The 25012-nt window shown below is 40.4% G+C and overlaps 1 protein-coding gene across 1 annotated transcript; it reads left to right on the top strand.

The window, feature by feature from the left end:
• Positions 1-766: 766 nt before the first annotated feature.
• On the top strand, positions 767-23756 carry LOC111846577 (E3 ubiquitin-protein ligase TRIM16-like). Its single transcript, XM_072710792.1, has 6 exons — positions 767-1389; positions 6903-6998; positions 13922-14155; positions 14327-14486; positions 14833-14892; positions 18030-23756. Exons 1-6 carry the CDS (start codon positions 805-807, stop codon positions 18542-18544), a joined length of 1650 nt encoding a protein of 549 aa, XP_072566893.1. The 5' UTR covers positions 767-804; the 3' UTR covers positions 18545-23756.
• The last annotated feature ends 1256 nt before the right edge of the window (positions 23757-25012 follow it).

The following is a 25012-nucleotide window of genomic DNA, read 5'->3' as shown; positions in this document are numbered from 1 at the left end:
TTCACTCCTCCAGGGTTTGTGTGTATGGTTCCCACTCCTGGATCTGCTTAGAAGCTTTCTCTGCCAAAACCTGACATAATCTGTCTATAACTGCACATACCTGTATGTTAACCCTGATGCCACTTGATAGCTTCAAATCCCATCAGCATTTCACTGTAAATCCACATCTGGAGAAAAAAGCAACAAAATTCAAAATGGACGCCGAGGTTCATTTGCAGTATAACTGCTCACTTCTACCCGTCTGCCTTCTGCATAATTTCTGTTTCCAGGCATTTTCTGCGCCCTGGACTGGTGTCTGTGCCCAGAATGGGGTGCCAACCCATTGCAGGGCAAACACACCATACAATCTGTTAACTCAAATTCACCTTTGTTGGACTGTGGGGGTAAACCTAGAGGAAACCCCAAGGATGATATGGGAGAACATGCAAACTCCACAGCCATAGAGCCGTAGTAGGGACTCGAACCCTGGTCCCAGAGGCGTGGGGAACCAGTGCTGACAACTGCGGCAACATGCCTCCCGCTAATTTATTTATGATATTATATTTAGGAATAGAGCTGGTTTGGGCAAAACACAATGCAAGTAACTGTTACACTCATTAAGGCTAAATAAAGGTTTGTTGTGCATATAGTTGTATGATGAACTATTTTATTTATAAACTCCAGCTCCACTGTTTGCCCAGTCTGCTCTTCTCAGTCTGGCCTCAGTCCAAAACCACTCCTTTGCAGTAGTGGTTCCTCCCTCTCTCACACACAGACGACTGTGAGAGAAAACGAAAAGGAGTTTCGTTCGGTGTTTGTGGTAAAATGGCAGAAGCCAGAGTTGCAGTGGATGTAAATGAGTTCAACTGTGCAATCTGTCTGGATCTACTAAAGGATCCAGTGGCGATTCCCTGTGGACACAGTTACTGTATGAGCTGCATTAAGAGTTGCTGGGATCAGGAGGATCATGCTGGAGTTTACAGCTGCCCCCAGTGCAGACAGACCTTCACACCCAGACCTGTTCTGGGCAGAAACACCATACTGGCTGAAATGGTGGAGAAACTGAAGAAGACTGGACTACAAGCAACAACTCCTGCTGACCAGTATGCTGAAGAGGTAGAATGTGACATCTGTAGTGGAACAAAACACAAAGCTGTCAAGTCCTGCCTGGTGTGTCTGGCCTCCTACTGTGAAACTGACCTGCAGCTTCACAATAAACTCCATCACGCAAAACAACACAAGCTGATTGATGCCACCAGTCATCTGAAGGACAAGGTCTGTTCCCACCATGACAAACCCCTGGAGATCTACTGCCGTACCGACCAGCAGTGTATCTGTTATCTCTGTATGACGGATGAACACAGAGGCCATGACACAATCTCAGCTGCTGTAGGAAGGACGGAGAAACAGGTCAGACTGAAAACGGTTTTATATAAATTATGAATTTTTTTAAAGTAAAAATGGTTTTTGACAATAAGTTTGCATTGAAGAGAAACTATGATTAAGCCTGGTTAGTTGCATGAATGGAAGATGCTCAGAAAATGTCCTATAACTGAATAAAGAGAAATTTTAGCACCTTCACTTTGATCAGTAGCTGTGTCCTTAGTGGGGCAAACCTGTATCAAGATGTTAATATAGACTGTTAAAAGTTCTAATTAAATTCCTATTGGAAACTCTTTCAAAAATGAATTTGAATGGCTAAGATGTGTGAGCTAAGAGGTTTTGAATATGGTGTGATTCTTAGTCCTAAGCATCGTGGTTCCAGCATCTCTGAAACAGCCGCCATCCTGGGATTTTCACACACTACAGTGTGTAGAGTTTACAGAGAATGGTGCAGTAAAAGACCAACCAGACTGTGGAAGTTCCGTGGGCAAAAACACTTTGTTAACGACTGATGTCAGCAGAGAATGGCCAGACTTCTTAACTACAGCTAACAGGAAGCTTCAAGTGCAATGATTACAGTGCAGTATAACAGTGGTGATCAGAATGACTTCTCTGAACACACATCTAATCTACACATGAAGTGGCTCTGGAGGCAAAGTGGGCCCTACCAGGTATTAGATGATTGTACCTACACAGAAAATGTGCCAGTGTTCACACCATTCAGTGTTACCTTTAACACTTATCAGTGTGCAGTGAGTGTTGTTTTTACAATGTTAATATTTATGAACTCTTATAGTGTTCAATTTACAACCTAGAGTGTTAGGACAATGTGTCTCCACCTCTTGCCAAATTGCAAGCCCATACGGGTGGCACACAAGTACAAAATGGGTGGCCCATATCTACTCTATTTTAATGTCTCTCATTTGAACTCATTTGGGCATTCAGCTGCTGTGTTTTACTAACCCACTATAATAAGAAAGACTCAGACCAACATAGCCTTTTCTCTTTTTATGTAAGTTTTATTTCAGTTCAGTTCTTAATAACCGAAGAACTATGCTGAGAACCACCTGTGGTATAAAAGTGTGTGAAATCTATGGCACCAGTCACCAAACACAGGTTAAGAAGCTAGACTGTGTTAGACTGCATGTCACGCAGCAGTCTAGGGTTGGAGTCTAACAAAGTGAAAGGGAAGGAGGGATTGGGAAGGACAAGACAACCGGGGTAAGGAGAAGGGAACACAGTACACAAAGGGAGTCTTTTTATAGTTTTTTTTATAGTTTTTCACAAACACTTTACAAACACTAGGTGTAACGAACGTCAGGAGTGACAAAGGCCAAAGAAACAAACAAAAACACATTTACCGAATACAGCCCCAAGCTGTATCCTAAGTGAACACAACAAGAGGGTAAAACCGAAACAACAATGCCTACGCCTATCTCCCTATCCAAATAAACAGTAATCCTCCACGTTTACGAAGAACAAGAAGGCAGACACTCCTTACACACACCTAGTGGAACACACAAACACACAGCCGAAGCGAAGGTATCCAGAGGGGAGATCAAAGAGGTGAAGTTGGAGTACGAGCGAAAGTTCAAAACCAGGGCGAAGGTACAATAAGGGCGAGGCGAAAATCAGAAATCAAGAACAAAAACAGTCATACACGAGCAATCAAACCAAAGGCAAAGTGAATGAAGAGCGAGCTAGCAGGCGAGCAGCGAACAGACGAAGAGACGAAGCTGCAGCCTCTTCTGTCGACAAACCGGAGCCAGGTCCAGATGGCGGGGTCGATGGAGCGGTTGACCAATGGGCGAGTGGGCAGGACATCCTGTAGGAATCCTCCTGAACACTTGTCACGTACCCGAAATTTACGGTATTTCCCTTGTCTCTGTCACTACCGAAAATGTTACACCTACCGAAAATGTAACTTCCGCTACTACGCATGCGCACATTCATCACGCATATGTCCACGAAACCACATTTTCTGGCACTTCTTTATTACGCATGCGTAATGTACAATTCCACAGGCCCGATACTGCGCATGTATTCACATTTTGCAGCAGACCGTGATTGCGTGATTCAGGGCGTGGACGTCGTGTATCATCATTCATTGGTCACGGATAGTGAGATGGGTCATTGATGTTTATTTATTTGTAGTTCAGCCGTCACTTTATTGTGGTATTTAAACCATATTGCTTTGCCGATTGTAATATTTGCATCAGTGTGCGCGTTGCTTTTAGTGCCTGACAGTAATCTTACATAAGGTTTTTCCCAATGGTATTGCTGAATAGATGCCTTTTCTTTAGAAAACGTAATAATATTGGGGTGTATATCAATCTTGTGTACCCATATTGCTTATCAAGGGGCTGTGATATATGTACAGCATCTTTAAAAAAAAAATCACACCAAAATAATAGTTAAGAACTTTCATTTGCACAACATAAACAGTGTTAATGTTGTGCGGTTTGGCCCAAGATAAAACAATCGGTCGTCTGTCAGAAACAAATATAATTTGCTTGATTTAGCACCACAAGACACAGCTGCCATAACTGACAGGAGTGTGTGGTAATTACACTGATACAATTAAGAAATGAAATGACTAAGGAGAAAAAAAGCAGGCTTAGTTTAAGTAACTTCACAGCACATCGAACTGGGAGTAGTACATAATGGTAACATTAATGTCACCTTTGACTGTAAAATTGATGGCCATACCCTGTATTTTACGTCGCTCCTTCTGAAGCACATTGGGCATTAAAGGCCTATGCGAAATAAAATCTTTTAAAGTCAAAGGACTCCATCATTATCCAGTTAAATCTTCTCTTTCCTTTCGCTGTCAACATTCTCATCAAAAATCAACAGACGATGAAATGTGACGCGATGCCGTAAAAATAGCACGCCTCCATAAAGAAGTCGCAAGCGTGCGCATGCGTAGTAGCGGAAGTTACATTTTCGGTAGTGACATCCCTTACGGCACGTACTTTCCATACGGCACTTGCTTTCCTTACGGCACGTACCTCAAACTTACGGCACGTAACATGCATAACATAATTATTTAGCAGGGCTGAAAAAAGGTGAGCGCTATCTTAATGACTGAAGGAGTGTATTTCCACTAAAGTGGATATAATGGATGGTGGCCTCATTGCTTTTTGACCACAACTTGCGATAGAAGAACAAATCAAATCACTTTGCTCATTTAATATTAAAATTTTCATTAAGCTTAATTTTTAGAAACCCACCACGATCGAGGATGGTATGGCACTGATATTAGTCTTTACCACATTTCATTATGTTTTTCTGGGTTGCCTGTATGCTACTTGGTCTGAGCAGTGTAGTTGTTATATATGTGTATCCCTAAAGAAATCTCAATCGTAGAGATACATAAGGTCCAAATTATCTTCCTAGAGAGCCCAGGCTTAGAAAAGAAACAAAATGATTAGTTTTCCATAGTATTTTCCTCCCAGCCAATGCCTTCTCTAGTTAAGCCATAGAGGCTAAACCATCCCACCTGGTTCCTGGCTAGCACGCAAGAGCCATTTCTGTGGTTTTCGTTCTCTTGCCTTATTCATTACAATCGAGGTGGATTAAAAAATATATATCTATTAAGTCAAAAACAATATTGTGTCATGCTATGCAAATATACATCCAGTACCATTGGTCTACAGGGGAGGGGGTGGTACCAGGAACTGCACAGAAAAGGGTATCACAACTGTCCTAACATCTTTCCACATATGTTAGTCATCCAAGGGCAGGATTGGCAGTCAAACATACCACCACACCATTAAAATACATACCACTCTGGAAACATGCCCTGTACATCTCCAAAAGTTTTTCTTCTGACTCAATAGCAACATGCTAGAAGACCACAGCTGTCTAATCTTCAAGATCAGTCAGAACCGAGCCAGCAAAGCTTTAATATAAAACAAGAAAAAGCTGTAAGGTCCTGTTTGGTCAGAGTCTTTCTCATGATGGTGGGTAAATCCGGGATGGCTCTTCTGATCCTCATGACGTCTTGTGCGCATATTAAAATTGGGCAAATATGTGGAGGTGGAGACTATTTGACAACACTCTAGGTTGTAAATTCAGCACTATAAGAGTTAATAAACAACATTGTAAAAACAACACTCACTGCACACTGTAAAGTGTTAAAGGTACCACTGAATGGTGTGGACCCATATAGACACCATGCAGTGTTAATTTAACACTGGCACATTTGCTGTGTAATAAAATGGAAACTAAGCATATGTATTATATACAGTAAGTGAACTTCGGGTTTACTGTGAGAACTCTATTCACATCCCTCAATGGGAATATAAATCAAAGGGTTTATGTCCAGTTTATCCTACCTACAGTCAATAAATCATTTAATAATATCCATCCATCCATCCGTCCATTTCCTATCCGCTTATCTGGGTCAGGGTCTTGGGGAGCGCTTGGAAACTTTCCCAGGCAGCATAGGACACAAGGGTGGGGTCCACCATGGACAGGAGCATGGGCGTAAATTTCATTTAACAGTAGAGGGGGACAATAAATATAAAATTTCTCATATGAGCAATTTTTGAAGGGGACACAAATAATACAGTCAAATTGTACTTATGAAGATATGTCCCCATAATGAAAAACTTTGCTTCTATCATTATCATTGTAGCATGGAGACTGCGTCATTATGGTTATTTTCAAAGTTTTTCTCAGGTTCAAAGACAAAGCAGATTTTTCTTCAAAACTATTTATTGCATTGTTTGTTATGTTGTTTACAGTCAAGCCATCAACATACAATAAAATGTTTGTATTATGCATTTAAACATGACTGTTTAAATGCATAATAGAAATTGATTCAAAAAAACAAAAAAATACAGTGGGGTAGCACAGTGCTCATATTTAGTAAATGCACAGCTAAACAATATGCTAATTGTTGCCGTTAATGTTAAGTTAACATTATGCCAAGTCGTCACAAATAAAACAATGCATGGGAAACGGCTTTGGCGTGTTAGTTGCAGTGCACTATGCAACAAGCTATTGTAAACAAGCTAACGTTAACTAGATAAGTAATATTTTAATAGCAGATTCATGGAAAATTACATCAGTAATCAGCATTTTTGCCGCAACTATTTTATGAATGAGACTGCATCAACTACATTAAAGAGAATCGCTTTATTTAAAGTGAATAAAATACCCTACTCACTGGAGTTCAACATTAACTGAGCCGCAGCCACACAGCTGACTCGTGTGTGTAGAGTAGGTGAGATGAACTGGGAAAGCAGGCAGTTGGCCAAACCACTGTGAGGAAGGGGAGGGGTAACGCAACTGTTTCTAAATGCATTTTTTGCGTTTGTTTTTTTTTCTGCTTACATAATTATTTTAGGTATACATACATATATTTTTCACAATAGATAATGTGATTTTTTTTTTTTATAATTTTTTTTGCGGGGACAACCCTCGGATAGGGATCCCGTCCCCCCCGGGATTTACGCCGATGGACAGGAGGATTACAGAACATGATCTCAGCTAATGAAACAAACTTGTTGTATTTTTTTTTCCATAAGTAGAACCAAATGGGTGAAACACAGAGGGAATTTCAGCAGACAATTCAGATGAGGGAGAAGGAGCTGCAGGAGCTGAGAGAGGCTGTGGGCTCATTCACAGTGAGTATGAACCTGAGGAGAAGATAACAGCTGGTCTGTAGGAACCATTTCAGGCTCCTCAAGGTAATTGCACCAATTGCAGGTTAGTGCAGAAGGCATTATCCTGTTAAACTTGTTAAACTCCTCTCTTAGGCTTGGATATGTTCTAAAATCTTTTAAAATAGCTGTTATTAGACCTGTTCTAAAGAAACCGAATCTTGAACCTAGTAATTTAGGAAATTATAGACCTATCGCAAATCTTCAATTCATTTCAAAGATCCTCGAAAAAGCTCTTGTTCATCAGCTGTATTCTTTCCTACAGAAAAATAATGCTAATGAATTATATCAGTCTGGCTTCAGACCAAACCATAACACAGAAACAGTTTCAGTCAAAGTAATGAATGATTGATTTATGGCTTCTGACAGTGGCTGTATCCTTACATTACATTACATTACAGCTAGTACAAAATGCAGCAGCCACACTGTAAAAAATGCCCGTAAAAAATATGGTAAAAATACCTTAAATGGCAACGGAAAAATACCGTAAGAAACAATCAGTTAAAATACCGTGTCAAATAAGGAAAAAGAACTGTAAATGTAAATACAAAATATTTCTGTATTTAATACATTTTGTACAAGCTGTACTGATACAAATGCAGTAAAAAATACTGTAAAACACCTTAAATGATAACGGGAATATACTGTAAATATCAATCAGGTAAAATACTTTTTAAAATATATAAAATATTTGTAAGTATAAAATTTGTCTTTATTTAATACGATTTTTAGATGTAACATGAATTAATTTTTTTGCTTCAGTTACTGGTGTAATCTGTAACATGATAATGATACGAGAATACGTGTTAAAATACAGTTTTAAGTATGTAGTTCTACAGTTTATGGTATACCGTTATATATAGACAGTGCTCCTGTAATTTTGCAGTAAAACTTATACTTTGGCGTCCGTGAGCCAAGCGCCGTCTGGTCTATTTACATGTGTCCCTGCATGCCGCACTGCGCCGTGCTGACAATGGCCGCTGTCTATGTCATGCATGTAGTTAATGTTCCAGGTTCCATGCATTGTGTGTTCTTCACTGGTGCCCTGCTTAAGTTTAAGCTTTATTCCCGTGTGTTTGACTGTGTATAAGTTACCCACCATGTGTAGTTTCCATTGTTCGTTCAGTGACCCTCTGCCTGTTCCGTTCGTTACAAGTGTTGTCTGTTCTTGTATGATGTTATATAAGCAAGTGTTGTGGTGATTGGTGTGATTCGCAGTCCTTTTAAGGGTTATGAATGAAAGAGCTTTAACTGGACTGCGTTTGTGACATGGTATCATGGCCGGAATTAACGGATTCTACAACACACTAGAAAATATACACCTGTACATTTTATACAGTAAAACCAGTCTAAGTCGACACTCGCGGGACCAGCTTAAAAGTGACGACTTAGAGAATTGACGAGATACACCTAAGTCGACACTTTGGCGACTTATGTCTATCTCGCCGTTTTGTCGACTAGTAAATATAACTCGCCGTTTTGCCGACTTATAAAGTCGACACTTCGGCAATTTATGTCTATCTCGCCGTTTTGCCGACTAGTAAATATAACACCATACCTCTACTACACCGCACTATACACGCGAGACTTAAGACCAGGGAGCGACTAATGCGAATTTGACGACTTACAAGCGGCGATTTACACAAGGAATTTTAAAGGAAACATCATTAGGAAAAATCGGGACTTTTGCTTGAGCGTCGACTTGTGCACATTGACGAGTTACAAGCCGGCGACTTATAGACCAGTTTTACAGTAGTTACAAATTGTAGTTTTTGCGGTTTTAGACTGTTAGCTTTACATAAAAAACATAGTATTTTAAACTGAAAATGTTTGGAAAAATATGGATTGAAACAGTTTATTATATAGAATAATAATATGTACTGTATTACATTAAACGGTACTACTGTAATTTTTACGGTGAAATTCTGGCAACCACAGCTGCCAGTAATTTACCGCAAATTTAACGGATTTTTTTTTTACAATGCAGAGTTCTATGTTCCCTTCACTGGCTTCCAGTCTTTGATTGACTACAAAATATTGCTGCTAACTGGAGGATGGAGGATGGGCTCCCCCTTTGAGTCTGGTTCCTCCCAAGGTTCCTTCTTTCTATGGAGTTTTTCTTGCCACTGTCTCCTCTGGCTTACCTACTGGGGGCATTGGGCAGGGATAATGTAAACTGCTTTGAAACAATGTAATGTTTTGAAAATGCACTAGATCAGTGTTACTCAAAGTGTGGTCCGCGGACCACTAGTGGTCCGTGAGCGACCTCAAGTGGTCTGTGAAGTGATATCATCTCTAAAAAAAATACCTAACCTAACATTGACTGAAGGGTAAAGCGAATTTATTCTAGGAACAAAAATTTATACATTTTATTTAAAAAAATGTATAAAAATAAATGTAGGCTAAAAATAAATCTGAATTGGCAGTGCCTAAATTGTTGCCTATCAACCCCGCCTAGGGATGCTCATTTCGATTAATTTTCCCAACCGACAACCGCCGTTCGTTATCCGAACATTAACCGTTAACTGATTAGATTAGAATATTAAATTCCTCTGGGGTCGGCGGTCCCGCCGGCGGGATCTGACAGAAATTTCGACAAACCGTTTAAATAACTCTGCGAGGTTTTGTCATATACACATTTAAAAAACACCCTCAGAAACCTTGGACGGTCTACTTTTCAAATATATATATAGGTAGAAACTAAATATATTTTTATAGCTTCGTGATACGAACAGAAAGAACAAGAGTGACTGACTTAAGCGTCTGCGTCTCGAAGCAGCTCTGATCGCCTTCCCACTTGCAAATTGCGCTATTCGCATGATAACAACATGATAATCCGACAGTTAATATTGGATAAAGAAATATGTGAATGCGCCCATTGTGACCGAAATAAACAAGAGCACATGTCTGGGTAGTGTTTACACCGATCGGCTACAATATAGCACACGGATACGTCTCTGCCCCAATGTTTCCATTTTCAGCAGCAAAGCTCGTACCTGTGTTCATGGCTCAGTGGGCTAAGCCTGTGTGCCTGTAATCACAGTCGCCGAATCAAACCCAGTGTATTTAGAACGTGAAAAGCGATCTTCAGCTGAGATGCCACAAAACTTCATACTACTACTAATAATTAAATATATATAAAAACATTTTAAACCGTTTAACTGATAGTAATATTCGGTCAAAATTAATTATTTCGGTTAACGGTTAAACGGTCAAAATGATCATCCCTAACCCCGCCAATTTCGTCTCCTAAACAACATCCGCTGTCAGGTCAGTAGGCTAAGTGAAAAGAAGCAAAAAGCAGTAAAAGCATTGAACTTTAACTAAAAAAAATACACAGATAGTATGAAACAAGGATGGATAGATGGCTGAAGACGGGATCAGTTAAAAGAAAGGCAAATGATAAAGATACCGACGTGCATAGAAAGGAGTCGGGAGCTAGCGAGGAGTCCCACTCACAACACTGCTCGCAACAAGAGGTAGACCTAGCTCCACCAAAAAAAATTCAACATGCTGGGAAATCATCTACAAAAGTTAAAAGGAAATACCATGATGAATACTTAAAATTCGGATTTTTTTGGACTGGAGATTCCGAGGATCCGAATCCACACTGTGTCCTGTGCTACGATATCTTGGCCAACGAGGCAATGAAACCAGCTAAACTTAAGCGGCATTTAGACACAAAGCACAAAGATTACATTAGCAAACCCTTGGCATTTTTCGAGAGGAAATGCGAGGAACTAAAGTTTCACATGCAAAAGGACGCCGCCCAGTACTTTGTCCCTAGAGTAAATGCAAAGGCTACAGAAGCCTCCTTCAAGGTCTCTCAATTGATCGCAAAAACTGGAAAACCTTACACAATAGGCGAGACTTTAGTTAAACCGTCTGCGAAAATAATGGCAAATATAATGCTTGGAGAAAATGCAAGTAATGAACTTGATAAAATACCTCTGTCCAATGACACTGTCCAGCGGCGCATAATAGCCATGGCCGAAAATGTCCAAAATCAGCTGATAACACGCCTCCAGAAGAGCTCGATTTTTTCACTACAGCTGGACGAGTCCACGGACATTGGCAATGAGGCACACCTTTTATGCTACGGGAGATATATATATGATGGAGCTGTACATGATGATTTCATTTTTTGTCATTCTCTCCCGACAAACACAACAGGAGAGGCAATTTTTGATTCTCTAAATACCTTCATTGGCCAGAGTGGCCTTGACTGGAACAAGTGTGTCGACCGCAAAACATAAAGGCAGCAACGCACTGTTGTATCCACCGAGAGCAGCTGGCAGTGAAGAAAATGCCACAATGTCTTAAAATGGTCTTGGATGAGGCTGTTAAAATTGTAAATATGATTAAGGGCAAATCACTCAACACACGCCTTTTTAAAGTTCTGTGCGATGAAATGGGCAGCGAACACACGAAACTCCTTTTCCACACAGAGGTTCGTTGGCTGTCACGTGGTAAAGTTCTGACCCGTCTATTTGAGCTGCGCGACGAGATTAAGCTATTCATGCATCAGAGTGATGAACTCTATGAAAGAATACATGACTTCCAATGGCTTGCAACATTGTCATACCTTGCTGATATTTTCAGCTTCCTCATGTTACGATCCAGTCTAGGGTTGGACCGCAACAAAGTGAAAGGGAAGGAGGGATTGGGGAGGACAGGACAACTAGGGCTAGGAGAAGGGAACACGGGACACAGAGGGAGTCTTTTTTTATAGTTTTTTTTTTATAGTTTCACAAACACAGTACAAACACTAGGTGTAACGAACGTCAGGAGTGACAGAGGCCAAAGAAACAAACAAAAGCACATCTACCGAGTAACCCAAGCTGAGCTATCTAAGTGAACACAAAGAAAAATGGTGAAACGAAACAACAATGCCTAAATCTATCTCCCTGACCAAACAAACAATAATCCCCACGTTAACGAATAAACCAAAAAGGCAGACACTCCCTACACACCTAGTGAAACACGAAACACCAAGCCGAGGCAAAGGTATCAAAAGGGAAAACCGAGAGGCGAAGTCGAAACACAGGCGAAAGTCCAAAACCAATCAAGCAATCAGAAACCAAGGCGAAAGTACAAATAAGGGCGAGGCGAGAATCGAAAGTCAAGGGCAAAACAGTCATACACAATCAATCAATCAATCAATAAAGCAAAGGCGAACAAAGAGCGAGCTAGCAGGCGAGAAGCAAGTAGTGGGCAACGAAGGGACGAAGCGGCGAACTCTTCAACCGGTGAACCGGAAACGGCTCCGAGGGCAAGGGAGGCGGGGTCAGGTCCTGAGGGCGGAGTTGAGGGGGCGGGTGACCAATCGGCGAGTGGGCAGGACGTCCGAAGGACCTGCAGGCATCCTCCTAAACTTACGGCACGTAACACTTACGGCACGTACCCGAAACTTACGGCACATATCCCTTACGGCACGTAACCCAAACTTACGGCACGTAACCCAAACTTACGGCACGTAACACTCAACACGTTGAATTTAGCACTTCAAGGGGAAACAGTCACAATCTTTACAGTGCAGGACAAAATTAAAGCTGCACGCATTAAGATGGAATTGTGGTGCACTCGCCTCGATCGCTTAGAATTCGACAATTTCCCTACTTTGGCCGACTTTCTGCTCACAGCTGACGAGGTCCTGGACAATGACACAATCGCAGCTTTTAAGGAACACCTGCATGGCCTTATCACGCATTTGGGAAGATACTTCCCGGAATTGGACTCGGATTTCGAGTGGATCAGAAATCCTTTTGGAGACAACCCCCACATTGAGATTGTCAGTTCAAAGTTATCAGCAAGAGAGGTAGACAGCCTTGTGGACATTGCGTCTGATGGATCACTGAAGATGGCATTTCGAGAGAAATCCTTGACAGACTTCTGGATCCACATCCAGCCTGAGTACCCCGAACTAGCGCAGTCTGCTTTGAAAATTCTAATGCCGTTTACAACCACCTACAAGTGTGAAGTTGGATTTTCAGCACTTGTTAGTTTGAAAACAAAGCAGCGCAACCAGATCAAGGTGGCCCCCAGTTTGAGATTAAAACTTTCCAGTTTGGAACCAGACATACAGTCAGTGATGCAAAATATGCATCAGCACCATTCCTCCCATTAAAAGAGGGGAAGTTAATTGTCAAACGACCAGATGCAGTCTATCTGCATTTAAATAACAGTGTTTTGTTAGATTTTGTTAAGGCTGCTTTTCACCAGAGCCAATTAGTTTATTACTTCTTCGTAACAGTCATGTTACTTGCCATTTTGAATGTGTGAAAATTGAAAACAATATTTCGAACAGGAAACTTTAAATAAAATTGAAAAAGAAAAAAAAAACATTCCAAACCATTGGTTAACCATTGTTAGATGTTTTGTACAATAAAAGGTTCAAAACATTTATGCTTTTTTTTTTCCTTTTTTTTTTTTTTTGGCGTGGGACGGGGGTGGTTGGATGTGGTCCCTGATTTTTTTTTTTTTTTGAGAAAGTGGTCCTTGGTCTGAAAAAGTTTGAGTAACACTGCACTAGATTAATAAAATTGAACTGAATAAAAAATGTTGACGTCATACAACTATGTAATGCTAAGAAACACCAAAAAGTCTCATTAAACTGAGACCCAGTACCAACCTGCCCCATATAGCCACCAGTCTCTGCCAAATCCCTGCAGCTGACAGTGTATGAGCTTAATGAGGGATCATTTCCAATCAGTGCTGGCTGGGTTTCAGTACCTGAGGCATCCAGCATGGTGACGCTCCAAACCCCAGCCCTGTGCTGTTTTTATACCTCCTGTCAGCTCACATCACTATTGTACAATGAGGCTCTCTGGAGTCTCAAAAGGGGCCAATTGTAATTTACCATCCTCTGCTCCCTGTGTCACCAACAGAGCTCAGCACAGTCAGCAGTGGAGGACAGCGAGAGGATCTTCACTGAGATGATCCGCTCCATTAAGAGAAGACGCTCTGAGGTGACAAAGCTGATCCGAGATCAGGAGAAGGCTGCAGTGAGTCAGGCTGAAGGAGACATGGAGAGACTGAAGCAGGAGATCGATGAACTGAAGAGGAGACACTCTGAGCTGGAGCAGCTTTCACACACAGAGGATCATATCCATTTCCTCCAGGTAACAGAACAGCTACTTTGGCAACAAGAAAACCAGAGTATTCAAATGGATGCATGATCTCATTTGTATTTCAACTTGTTTGTCCTTTTTCAGAAATTAATGTTCCTTTTAGCTAGATACCAAGACACATTTGGTTTGATGAAGCTGGTTAATTTGACTTTGTGTCTGTAGATGTGCCAGGGTCTGCCTGTCACCCCTGATGCCGGATTTGGACCCAGAATCTCTGCCAGTCCACACTATTATTTTGAAAATGTGAAGAAGGTGTTTTCTGAACTGAAGGATGAACTGGAGAATGTTTGTGAAAACAAAACAGCAGAGATCCATGAAACAGGTTCATAAATACATGTTCCAGTCTATTCTTGCTCTGTACAGACCAGACAGAGAGAGTGTACAGTACACTCAGCCTCAAGTTTGTGTGACCAAGTCAGTTTCTGTTTCCGATAAGATAAAATCTTTCAGAAAACCTTTGAAATAGCAGGAATCATGTTTCTGCAAAATGATACGATTAAAAAACTATTCGAAATTTCTATTGTGTTTCATTGAGCATGATTATCACATTTTAAAATGCCCCCATAATGATAATACCCTAGTGCTGATGTCTCCTCAGTGAGTGAAGTCCATCTCCCACAAGTAAATGCCTTTCACTTACATCCCTATTTCTCTCTGTCTCCTTCTAGTTGCTAAAGACGCTGTCTTACCAGTATCAGTGCCCAGGACCAGAGCAGAATTCTTACACTGTGAGTCTGTTCACACACACGCTTCTCTCTCCCTGTATGAGGTGGAGTGTGTTTTATTGTGTTTCGTTTTCTTCTGCTAGGGGAGCTTCTCTCTCTCTCCCGCTGCCTCCTGGCCTTTCACATTTACATGAGCTGATTACATCAGGAGCCTTTCAATATGTGTTTACAAAAGTGACTACTGATGTTTAATATTATTTTGCTTGTCATTTTGTTCTCTGAGATGTCCATGTTGTGAATATGACCATATAAGCATGAAAGGGTAAACATATACACTCACCTAAAGGATTATTAGGAACACCATACTAATACGGTGTTTGACCCCCTTTCGCCTTCAGAACTGCCTTAATTCAACGTGGCATTGATTCAACAAGGTGCTGAAAGCATTCTTTCGAAATGTTGGCCCATATTGATAGGATAGCATCTTGCAGTTGATGGAGATTTGTGGGATGCACATCCAGGGCACGAAGCTCCCGTTCCACCACATCCCAAAGATGCTCTATTGGGTTGAGATCTGGTGACTGTGGGGGCCATTTTAGTACAGTGAACTCATTGTCATGTTCAAGAAACCAATTTGAAATTATTCGAGCTTTGTGACATGGTGCATTATCCTGCTGGAAGTAGCCATCAGAGGATGGGTACATGGTGGTCATAAAGGGATGGACATGGTCAGAAACAATGCTCAGGTAGGCCGTGGCATTTAAATGATGCCCAATTGGCACTAAGGGGCCTAAAGTGTGCCAAGAAAACATCCCCCACACCATTACACCACCACCACCAGCCTGCACAGTGGTAACAAGTAGGGATGGCACGGTTCATAAAAAAAAACCGAACCGTTCGGTTCGCTTGTCTCGGTTCGGAGCATGCTTGCGTCGCACGGTTCGACGGTTCATGACATGCGCAATGTAGCCTCGTGCCCCGTATGTGACGTCAGTGTGTTTCCCTTTCGCGCGAAAGAATAGGCTATATGCACAGAACGGTGTGACGTAGTTCCGGTAAAGTAAGTAATTTCCGATAGCCTTTCGTTTGCTGCGTTTAGCTCGTGTTTTCGGCGTTACCAAACTGTCTCTAAAGAAAACGTTTAAATTTCAGCCAACCGATAGCACACCATCTGAACAATGTTGTGCACCTTTGTTGTGTGACTTTATTTAATGTGCGGTTAGGCACTTTGTTAAAGAAAATTAAGTTATCTGTGACAAAGCACTCCAGTGAGTGTCATGCCCCGATCGTCCGCTCTTTCCGTGTGCCAAGCCCCCTCGCTAACCCTGTGTGGATTCCCGGTGTTTACCAGCTGTTCCTGATTGTTGTCAAATTTGTCATTACTCCATTGTATTTAGTCCACGTTTCCGTTTCTTTCTCCAGTCCGGTCATTATATTGTAATTCTGCTTTACCGCTCGTCTGTGTTCCTTTTGCTCATTAAACCCCGCATTCCCCCGATCCTAGGTCTCCTCGCCTCTGCTTCCCCGGTCAGCATTGTAATAGTGAGCCTGCTTCCATGCTGCAATGTGAACATTTGCCATGTTCCTAAAAATTCTTTTTATTGCACAGTGTCTGACCACACAGACCTACAGGCTATTGACAGATGATCATACTAGACATATCAACTGGACATATTTTGCACTATTACAGATTGATGTCTTGTACATACACAGAAACTGATTTGATCAATTACTCAAGAACATTCAATATAATTAATACCAATTTTTTTTCACACATATATATAACGAACCGAATCAGGCTTAATCAAGATAGGTGATCTATCATTTTAACGATCCCCAATTAAATTAACCCCGTGGACCGGACAAATACAAAACGAATGATTAAACATTATATGCGTCTCTTTTTGTATGTTTTCTAAATAAGACCGCGTGAACATACCCAACTGTAAAAGGGATTAAAGCGATCTATTCTTTTAGCATTTATGTTAAGGCAAGACTTATTTTATTACTGTTCTGGGATTAATAATGTTTAATAATTTTAATAATGTGCTTTACAGTAAGTCAAGTCAAATTCAGTTTATGCATGACTACATGATATAACTTTTTAAATACTGTATCCTAAATTGTGGATAATTAAGCTATATATCATATGCTGAAGTACATTTCTGGAGTGTTAAAGATTAAAAGAAAAAATAACAAGAACCGTACAGAACCGAAAACCGTGACCCTAAAACCGTGATACAAACCGAACCGTGGGTTTTGTGAACCGTGCCACCCCTAGTAACAAGGCATGATGGATCCATGTTCTCATTCTGTTTACGCCAAATTCTGACTCTACCATTTGAATGTCTCAACAGAAATCGAGACTCAGACCAGGCAACATTTTTCCAGTCTTCAACTGTCCAATTTTGGTGAGCTCGTGCAAATTGTAGCCTCTTTTTCCTATTTGTAGTGGAGATGAGTGGTACCCGGTGGGGTCTTCTGCTGTTGTAGCCCATCCGCCTCAAGGTTGTGCGTGTTGTGGCTTCACAAATGCTTTGCTGCATACCTCGGTTGTAACGAGTGGTTATTTCAGTCAAAGTTGCTCTTCTATCAGCTTGAATCAGTCGGCCCATTCTCCTCTGACCTCTAGCATCAACAAGGCATTTTCGCCCACAGGACTGCCGCATACTGGATGTTTTTCCCTTTGCACACCATTCTTTGTAAACCCTAGAAATGGTTGTGCGTGAAAATCCCAGTAACTGAGCAGATTGTGAAATACTCAGACCGGCCCGTCTGGCACCAACGACCATGCCACGCTCAAAATTGCTTAAATCCCCTTTCTTTCCCATTCTGACATTCAGTTTGGAGTTCAGGAGATTGTCTTGACCAGGACCACACCCCTAAATGCATTGAAGCAACTGCCATGTGATTGGTTGATTAGATAATTGCATTAATGAGAAATTGAACAGGTGTTCCTAGTAATCCTTTAGGTGAGTGTATTTATTTATACATACTTTTTTGACTTTGCTCTTCTATCAGCTTGAATCAGTCGGCCCATTCTCCTCTGACCTCTAGCATCAACAAGGCATTTTCGCCCACAGGACTGCCACATACTATTAATACCTTTCCAAGCATTAAACCAAAAAAGTGAACACCCTTCTTTAATATAAAGAGTGAATTAGACCAAAACATCACCTTCTGATCTCCTCCTCCATCAGATTCCTGTCGGCTCACTCTGGACCCCAACACAGCAAACAGGTACCTCCATCTGTCTGAGGGGAACAGAGTGGTGACATGGAAGAGAGAGACCGAGTCATATCCTGATCACCAGGAGAGGTTTGACTCACTCCCCCAAGTGCTGTGTACAGAGGGTCTGACTGGGCGCTGCTACTGGGAGGTTGAGTGGAGTGGGAATGAGGTCGGTATAGGCGTCACATATAAAGGGATCAGCAGGAAAGGAGGGGGTTATGACAGCAGGCTTGGATTCAATAGCATGTCCTGTCGTTTGGACTGCACAACCTCCAATTTCTCATTCCGGCACAATGAGAAGAAGAGTGCGGTATCTGGCCCCCCCTCCCCCAGGATAGGAGTGTACCTGGATCACAGGGCAGGAACTCTGTCCTTCTACAGAGTCTCTGACACAGTGACCCTCCTGCACAGGGTCCAGGCCACGTTCACTGAGCCCCTCTATCCTGCGTTTCAGATTTATAAAAGTACAGCCAAACTGTGCTAAGTAAGAAGAGAAACTTCTATTTGAATTTGGTGTATTTAACCTTTTGTGTGAAAAGCTGAAATAATGAATATGAAAATAAATACAATAAAAGTACAATTTACAGATTTCTCATAACTTATGCATAGAGTCACTAGACCTTAGCCTGCAAAGACTTAGTTTTCGATCTCTGCCTATATATATATATATATAACAAAAAAGTCAGTCTCGAGTCAACTCTCTCCAAGCAACATTGCGCACTAACAATTGAGACAGAGACCAAAATGGGCTAATGGCATCCCTCACTGATAAACTCACCGAAATGGAGGACAGGAGCTGAAAATCCAACTTGAGACTTGAGGCTCAGATGCCATCGGGTTTTTGAAAACACACCTACCACAGTGGATTCCTTCTCCGGCCACATGCGAGATAAGAGGTGAGAGAGCACACAGATTGCACAGCACAGATGCACACAATAAGAATCGTCCTCGCACACTCATTTTTAAGTTGCTGGACCATGCTGACTGTCAACCCATCTTGAAGGGAGGTCTTTCCCATTATCCGGGACCGGCGAACTCTATCCTTTTTTTCTGACTACAGCGCCACAACAGTCATAAAATGAATGGGGTTCAACTACGTGAAAAAGAAAATGACCTCAGTCAGTTTGAAACCATTTCTTATATACCCAGCACAGCTCAAACAGAACTTCCAACACGACACCTATAACTTTAAGTCCCCGGAGGAAAGTTTGTGGATTCTCTGCACTGTCCAGGCATCCATAGTGTCTCCCTCTACGGCCTCTTCAACAGCGTCACTTCCAGCTGTCCTGGCTAATGTAGCGGCTCTGAACCCCGATGACCAGTGCGGCGGCATGGAGAACTCTGGTCCGGAGATGCATACATACCAGCCTCAAGATTAACAACATTTTATGTAACGGTACCATCGACACAGCTGTCTCTCTGGAATGAGATGCAGATAGGGGTAGCAGGTTGTATCACATACTTTTAATTAGGAGGACATTGCATAGGGTATTGTTACATTGGTACTGACAAACTAGTCATGACTATTGGATTTGATTATATGGCATTTGGGTTTGGGATTGTTTGTGTGTTGCAGTTTAATGAGTCACAGCTCATAGTAAATTTACTTTTTTTAAGCCTTGGGGTTTAAGTTTACTGGTTTAAGTTACTGGTTTAAGTTTACTGCTGTGCCCTGGCAGCTTGTTACCCCTCTGTACAGTACTTATCACTTTTGCCGTCATCTTCTTTTTCATGTTCTTGTTTTCAGACGTCTTTTACAATGGGAACGCTGACTGTTCCAGTTTAACTGTTAAAACGCGGGACGTAGTATATGTAGTGTCACAGATTTCTCTGATTTCTTTTTATTCATCACATGGGTGACATTAACATAATAAGGTGGCATGTCAAAGACCTCAATTCGCCAATTAAACGCACTAGGGTTTTAGAATTTCTGCAGCGTCATGGAGTATCAATCGCTTTTCTCCAAAAGACACACGTCAGACACGATTCCAAAATAAGCGTTTTAAGGTTGTAGCGCACTCATGTGCAAATACTAAGTCAAAGGGCGTTTTGATTCTTGCAGGTAGACGTTTGCAAATACATTTAGACCACACAGAAGATAATGGTGGTAGATTTGTTTTGGCGGCTGGCACTTTCAATAACACATGGCTCTATCTTCCATTTACGCATCTAATGACTTCGACCCTATGTTTCTGACGTCAATTCAGACTAGTTTGCTACAATTCCCTGAGACTCAACTTATACTGGGTGGTGACTTTAATTCTGCTACAAATCCTGCATTAGACCGTTCGCCTGGGAACGCCTTTGGCCTAGCCTCTTCAAATGCATTGAACATTTTTATCAAAGACTTAAATCTAGTAGACATATGCCGAATAGGTAATAATAAGAATAACATATATAATAATAAGAGTTCTCCTTCTATTCAACACGCCATCAGACTTATTCCAGGATTGATTACATCTTTGTTTCCTCTTCTGTGATTAATAATATTCCATGTGTTAAAATGCTGCCTATTCTTCTTTCTGACCACTCCTATTATTTGTAACTTTATTCCTCCTGGCCCTCCTACACAAATGAAAAGATGTTGTTTTAACACCAGCCTATTAACTAATTTGGATTTCATGGAGTGCCTTATCCCTCCAGAAATCTGAATTTATTCTACACAGAACTAGACAGAAATATTATTTCCATGGAAATAGACCTAGCCGGCATCTTGACTGGAGGTTTAAACAAAATGAGGCAAGAGCATCAATAAATGCTAGCAGAGACAAACAGGGTCAATTAATAACAAATCTGGTAGGGGTGAGTGAGGTATTTTGCTCCTTTTACAAAGTTCTTTTTTCTTCAGATATCATTTTTAATCAACAGAAATGCACAAATATTCTTAATAGTTTATCGCTACCTAAGCTCCATCCATCTGACTCTGATTTTCTTGAGAGTCCCATTACTCTAGAGGAATTGAGATTCATAAAGATAAATCTCCCGGCTGTGATGGGATCCCTCCAGAACTGTTATGTTGCTCTATGGGATACAGTAGGACCACTTGCTCTAGATTCAATCAATTATGCAATAAAAAATAACACATCTCATAGAGATCAGTAACTACTATCATCACCCTTCTATTGAAAAGGGGGACAGACCCACTCAATTGTTCGAGTTATACAGTAGGCCTCTGTCATTGATCTGTGGTGATGTTAAAATGTATGCCAAAGTGCTAGCTAATCGGGTAGATGCAGTAATTGATAAATTAATCCTTCATGACCAAACTGGCTTTATGAGAGGAAGGCTTGCTGCCGACAATATGCGGAGAATTTTGCACATTATGGATATAGCACAAACTCTTCCAGATGACCGTGTTTGATGGGTTAGAGTGGACATTCTTGTGGGAGGTTTGGATTTGGTCCCAAACTTACTTCCATAAATCAGACCCTTTATAATACCCCCTTAGCGTCTGTGATAACAGGTAGTCATCAGTCCTCACTCCTGTTCACAATTTCAGTGGAGCCTATTGCACAGGCAGTTAGAGAACATAAACATATCTCTCCTATTACAATACATGGCTCAACATACTTTATCTCTCTCTATGCTGATGACATCTTGCTCTTTTTTCCCAATATATAAAATTCAATCCCTTATGTACTATCTGTTTGAAGAATTCAAAGAATTAGTCAAAATCTATTTTACTTCCTATCAACTCTGAGGCCAAAACTATCTCACTTCCTGCTGGTATTCCTTCTAATAATTCTATACGTTACCTTGCTGTGGATATATACACAACTATATCTAAGACAGTTAATGATGACTATGCAAAACTGCTCCAGAAGATCAATGGTGATATGCAACAATGGAGTATCCTACCTGCTTCTTTACAAGGAAGGATCTTTACTATTAAGATGAATATATTGCCCTGGTCAAATTTGTTATTCTCTATGATACCATCCTCCAAAATTTCATGATCAATTTCAGTCTTTGATCTCTAAATTTCTGTGGAATGGCAAAAGGGCAAGAATTAAATCGACCACTTTGCAACGTCCTAAGTTAGAGGGAGGGCTTTCCCTGGCAAATTTAAAATTTTATCATTGGGTTTTTCAAATCCATGCACTGCGTACATGGACAAATGTGAATTCTAAAGGATTTGTTGTATATTAAACAGAAACACAGGGATATAAGTGCCAAGCTAGGAAGGATAATATCATACTCCCTCTTGGTATGGTGTAAAGTAGAGAAAATTATTGGCAATAAGCCCCCCTATCATAAACTATCCCCCCTTTGGAATAACCCTCTTATTATAACTGAAGATAAAGCTTTCAAATTTGCTCCCTGAGCATCCAGGGGTGTCAACACTTTAGAGAACAATTATGTTGACAATGGTCTACTTCCCTTTCAAGAATTGAAGCAAATGCTTGACCTCCTGGGCTCTTAATTTTTTCTTTATTTACGATTATGATCTTCATTGATGGCAAGGGGTTTGAAGTGCGATGCACAAATACAGACACATCCACTGTCGGAGTGGTTCAGCAATAGACAGTGCTCTCAGGGATCGGTCACAAAAGTATACAATACCCTCATACCTTCCCAATGGCAATCACTACCCATCACAGGCACTTGGGACAGAGAACTTAGTAAAATCACTCAACCAGATTGGCAAAGAATATGGTCCGATATAATCTACACATCCCAGAATTTGATTCACCGGTTGACCAACTTTAACATAATCCACAGATGTTATGCCACAGCCTATAGATTATACAGAATTGGTTTGCTTTCTAGTTCCAATTGTACTTCATGCTCAAACTCTGCTGTAGAAACGGTATTGCATATGTTCTGGGAATGAGACAAAGTTAAAATGTTATGGACTCGTGTGTGTAATGTTATGGGTAAGATACTCTCGACTACGATTAACCCAGATCCATGTCTGTGCTTGTTAAATGATGACACTGCCTTGAGTTTTAAAATAATATACAAGAGAATCCTTTTTTTGTGCCTTTAACGCTGGTTGATCGATGTAAGCAATATATCCAACCTAGAGTACTCTACAGCTCAGTTTAACCGGGTGAAACCCGAATCTGTAGCTGCTTGGAAACATTTAGTGGTTTAAGTGAACTGAGTTCCTTAGAGGCCAATGATGCATGTTTGTAATCTTTTCTCATTCTTTGTCTTGTTTTCTTTTTTACCATTCACCTAGTATCCATGTTATTGTTATTTTTATCATTATTGTTATTATTATTATCATTTCTATTGCTTTCTGGGTATATACAATTTTTTATATCTAAAAAATATTTTTATTTTTTTTATATAATGTGACATACAGCTGTTTTCCCCTTGCTTGGACTTCAGTTTGTTAGTGTGATGACGATCAATGTTTGGGTGTTTCCATTTTGTGTTCTTACTTTCTTTGTTGCAGAATCTCTTAATAATAAAATAAGTTAATCACAAAAAAAATTACTTATCCAGATTGAGCATTTATATGTGGAAATAACAAAACTTATTACAAAATAAAATTCAATAACTTTCTAAGTTTTTATGTGAAATTTCTGTACAGTGACCCCAAAGCTTGCTCTCAATTGTGTAGGTGTCTGTGTGTATTCCATTAAAAATAATATCAGGTTTAATTAGCAAATGGTTATTTCTGTCAAGGAATACTTTTTATGCAGTCATTTATACTTTTTATTGGTATTAAAATCAGTATAAATTCATCATTTGTGCTTTTTTTCATGTATTATATCTGTATGAATAATTGACAATGATTGCTTTAATGTGGATAATCCTGGAGTTTTAAAATAATATACGTATTTTACACAGTTACAATTTGGAAAACCAATTAATTAATATGACATTAAAGCAGTTTATGTTAGTTTCTTACTTTGAATATTATTCTACATGTTGACATTATATAAATATATACAAACGTGTTCCCTGTGCTTCCTGGGATAGACTCACTGATCTGTATAAAGAGGTTATCAAACATGGGTTTATACTCAACATCTTTATACTCAACATCTCCCTCTGGAACAGTGGACTATGGACCTTGAACCACGACATTAACATTTTTTAAATGAAAATTACCTTGTAATTATGGGAGGTATTTTCTGCAAAAAATAAAATAAGTTGTAATTATGTCAAGGAGAGGATCAACGTGCAGAGATGGCTGTTTTAATGAAACACACAAATCATGCTCAAAAAACAAATAAATTCGTAAGCAGGGATACAAGAGATTGAAACAAAACACAGGTACAGGCAAAAACTCACTATTGGGAAGGCAATCAGCGAGGCAACTAAATGCTGAGAAACAAAGAGACGAGAATTGTAGGTCCAAGGAACAGCAAACACGGGTCAAATGTGGCACAACAATGGATATCACAAGAAATGCTGAGTACAGTGCAGATACTCAATACTTCACAGTGGGCTGGTGGAGTAACTGGGCTGTATAAACATAAGTGACAATCATGTGAAATGAATTGCAGGTCAGGTCAGGTCAGGTCTCATCACATTAGAGTCAGCAATCGCACCCAAGTCTGCAAGTTCAGTTCAATTCAATTCGATTCAATTCAATTCAATTCAATTCAATTCAATTCAATTCAATTCAATATATTTTTATATAGCGCCTTTCACAACAGAGTTGTCCCAAAGCGCTTTACATGGATGTGTTGTGATACATAAAATATCATTAGAGAGAGATACAGAAGGGGAAAAAGGAGGAAAAAAGGAAGGAAGAAATTAAATAAAGCCAGAAGAGAACGGAGGAGAGGAACCAAAAAAAAAACCTCTGGGGATCCCCCCCTCCCCGGGCACTAACATTACTGAAACAGACAAGATTGGACATGCTTGCTAAAAGGGAGGTATAAACTGTGATTAAGAATGAACACAAAGTCCATCAATGAGTTTGTTACAGTATACATTTTGGCCTGTGAAGGGTGGCCAAGGTCCATCAATAAGTCATTTCTTCAGACTG

This window comes from Paramormyrops kingsleyae, chromosome 4, assembly GCF_048594095.1.
Source record: "Paramormyrops kingsleyae isolate MSU_618 chromosome 4, PKINGS_0.4, whole genome shotgun sequence".
Taxonomy (NCBI): Eukaryota; Metazoa; Chordata; class Actinopteri; order Osteoglossiformes; family Mormyridae; genus Paramormyrops; species Paramormyrops kingsleyae.
Note: the sequence above shows the minus strand (reverse complement) of the source record. Positions and strands in the feature narration are given on the sequence as shown.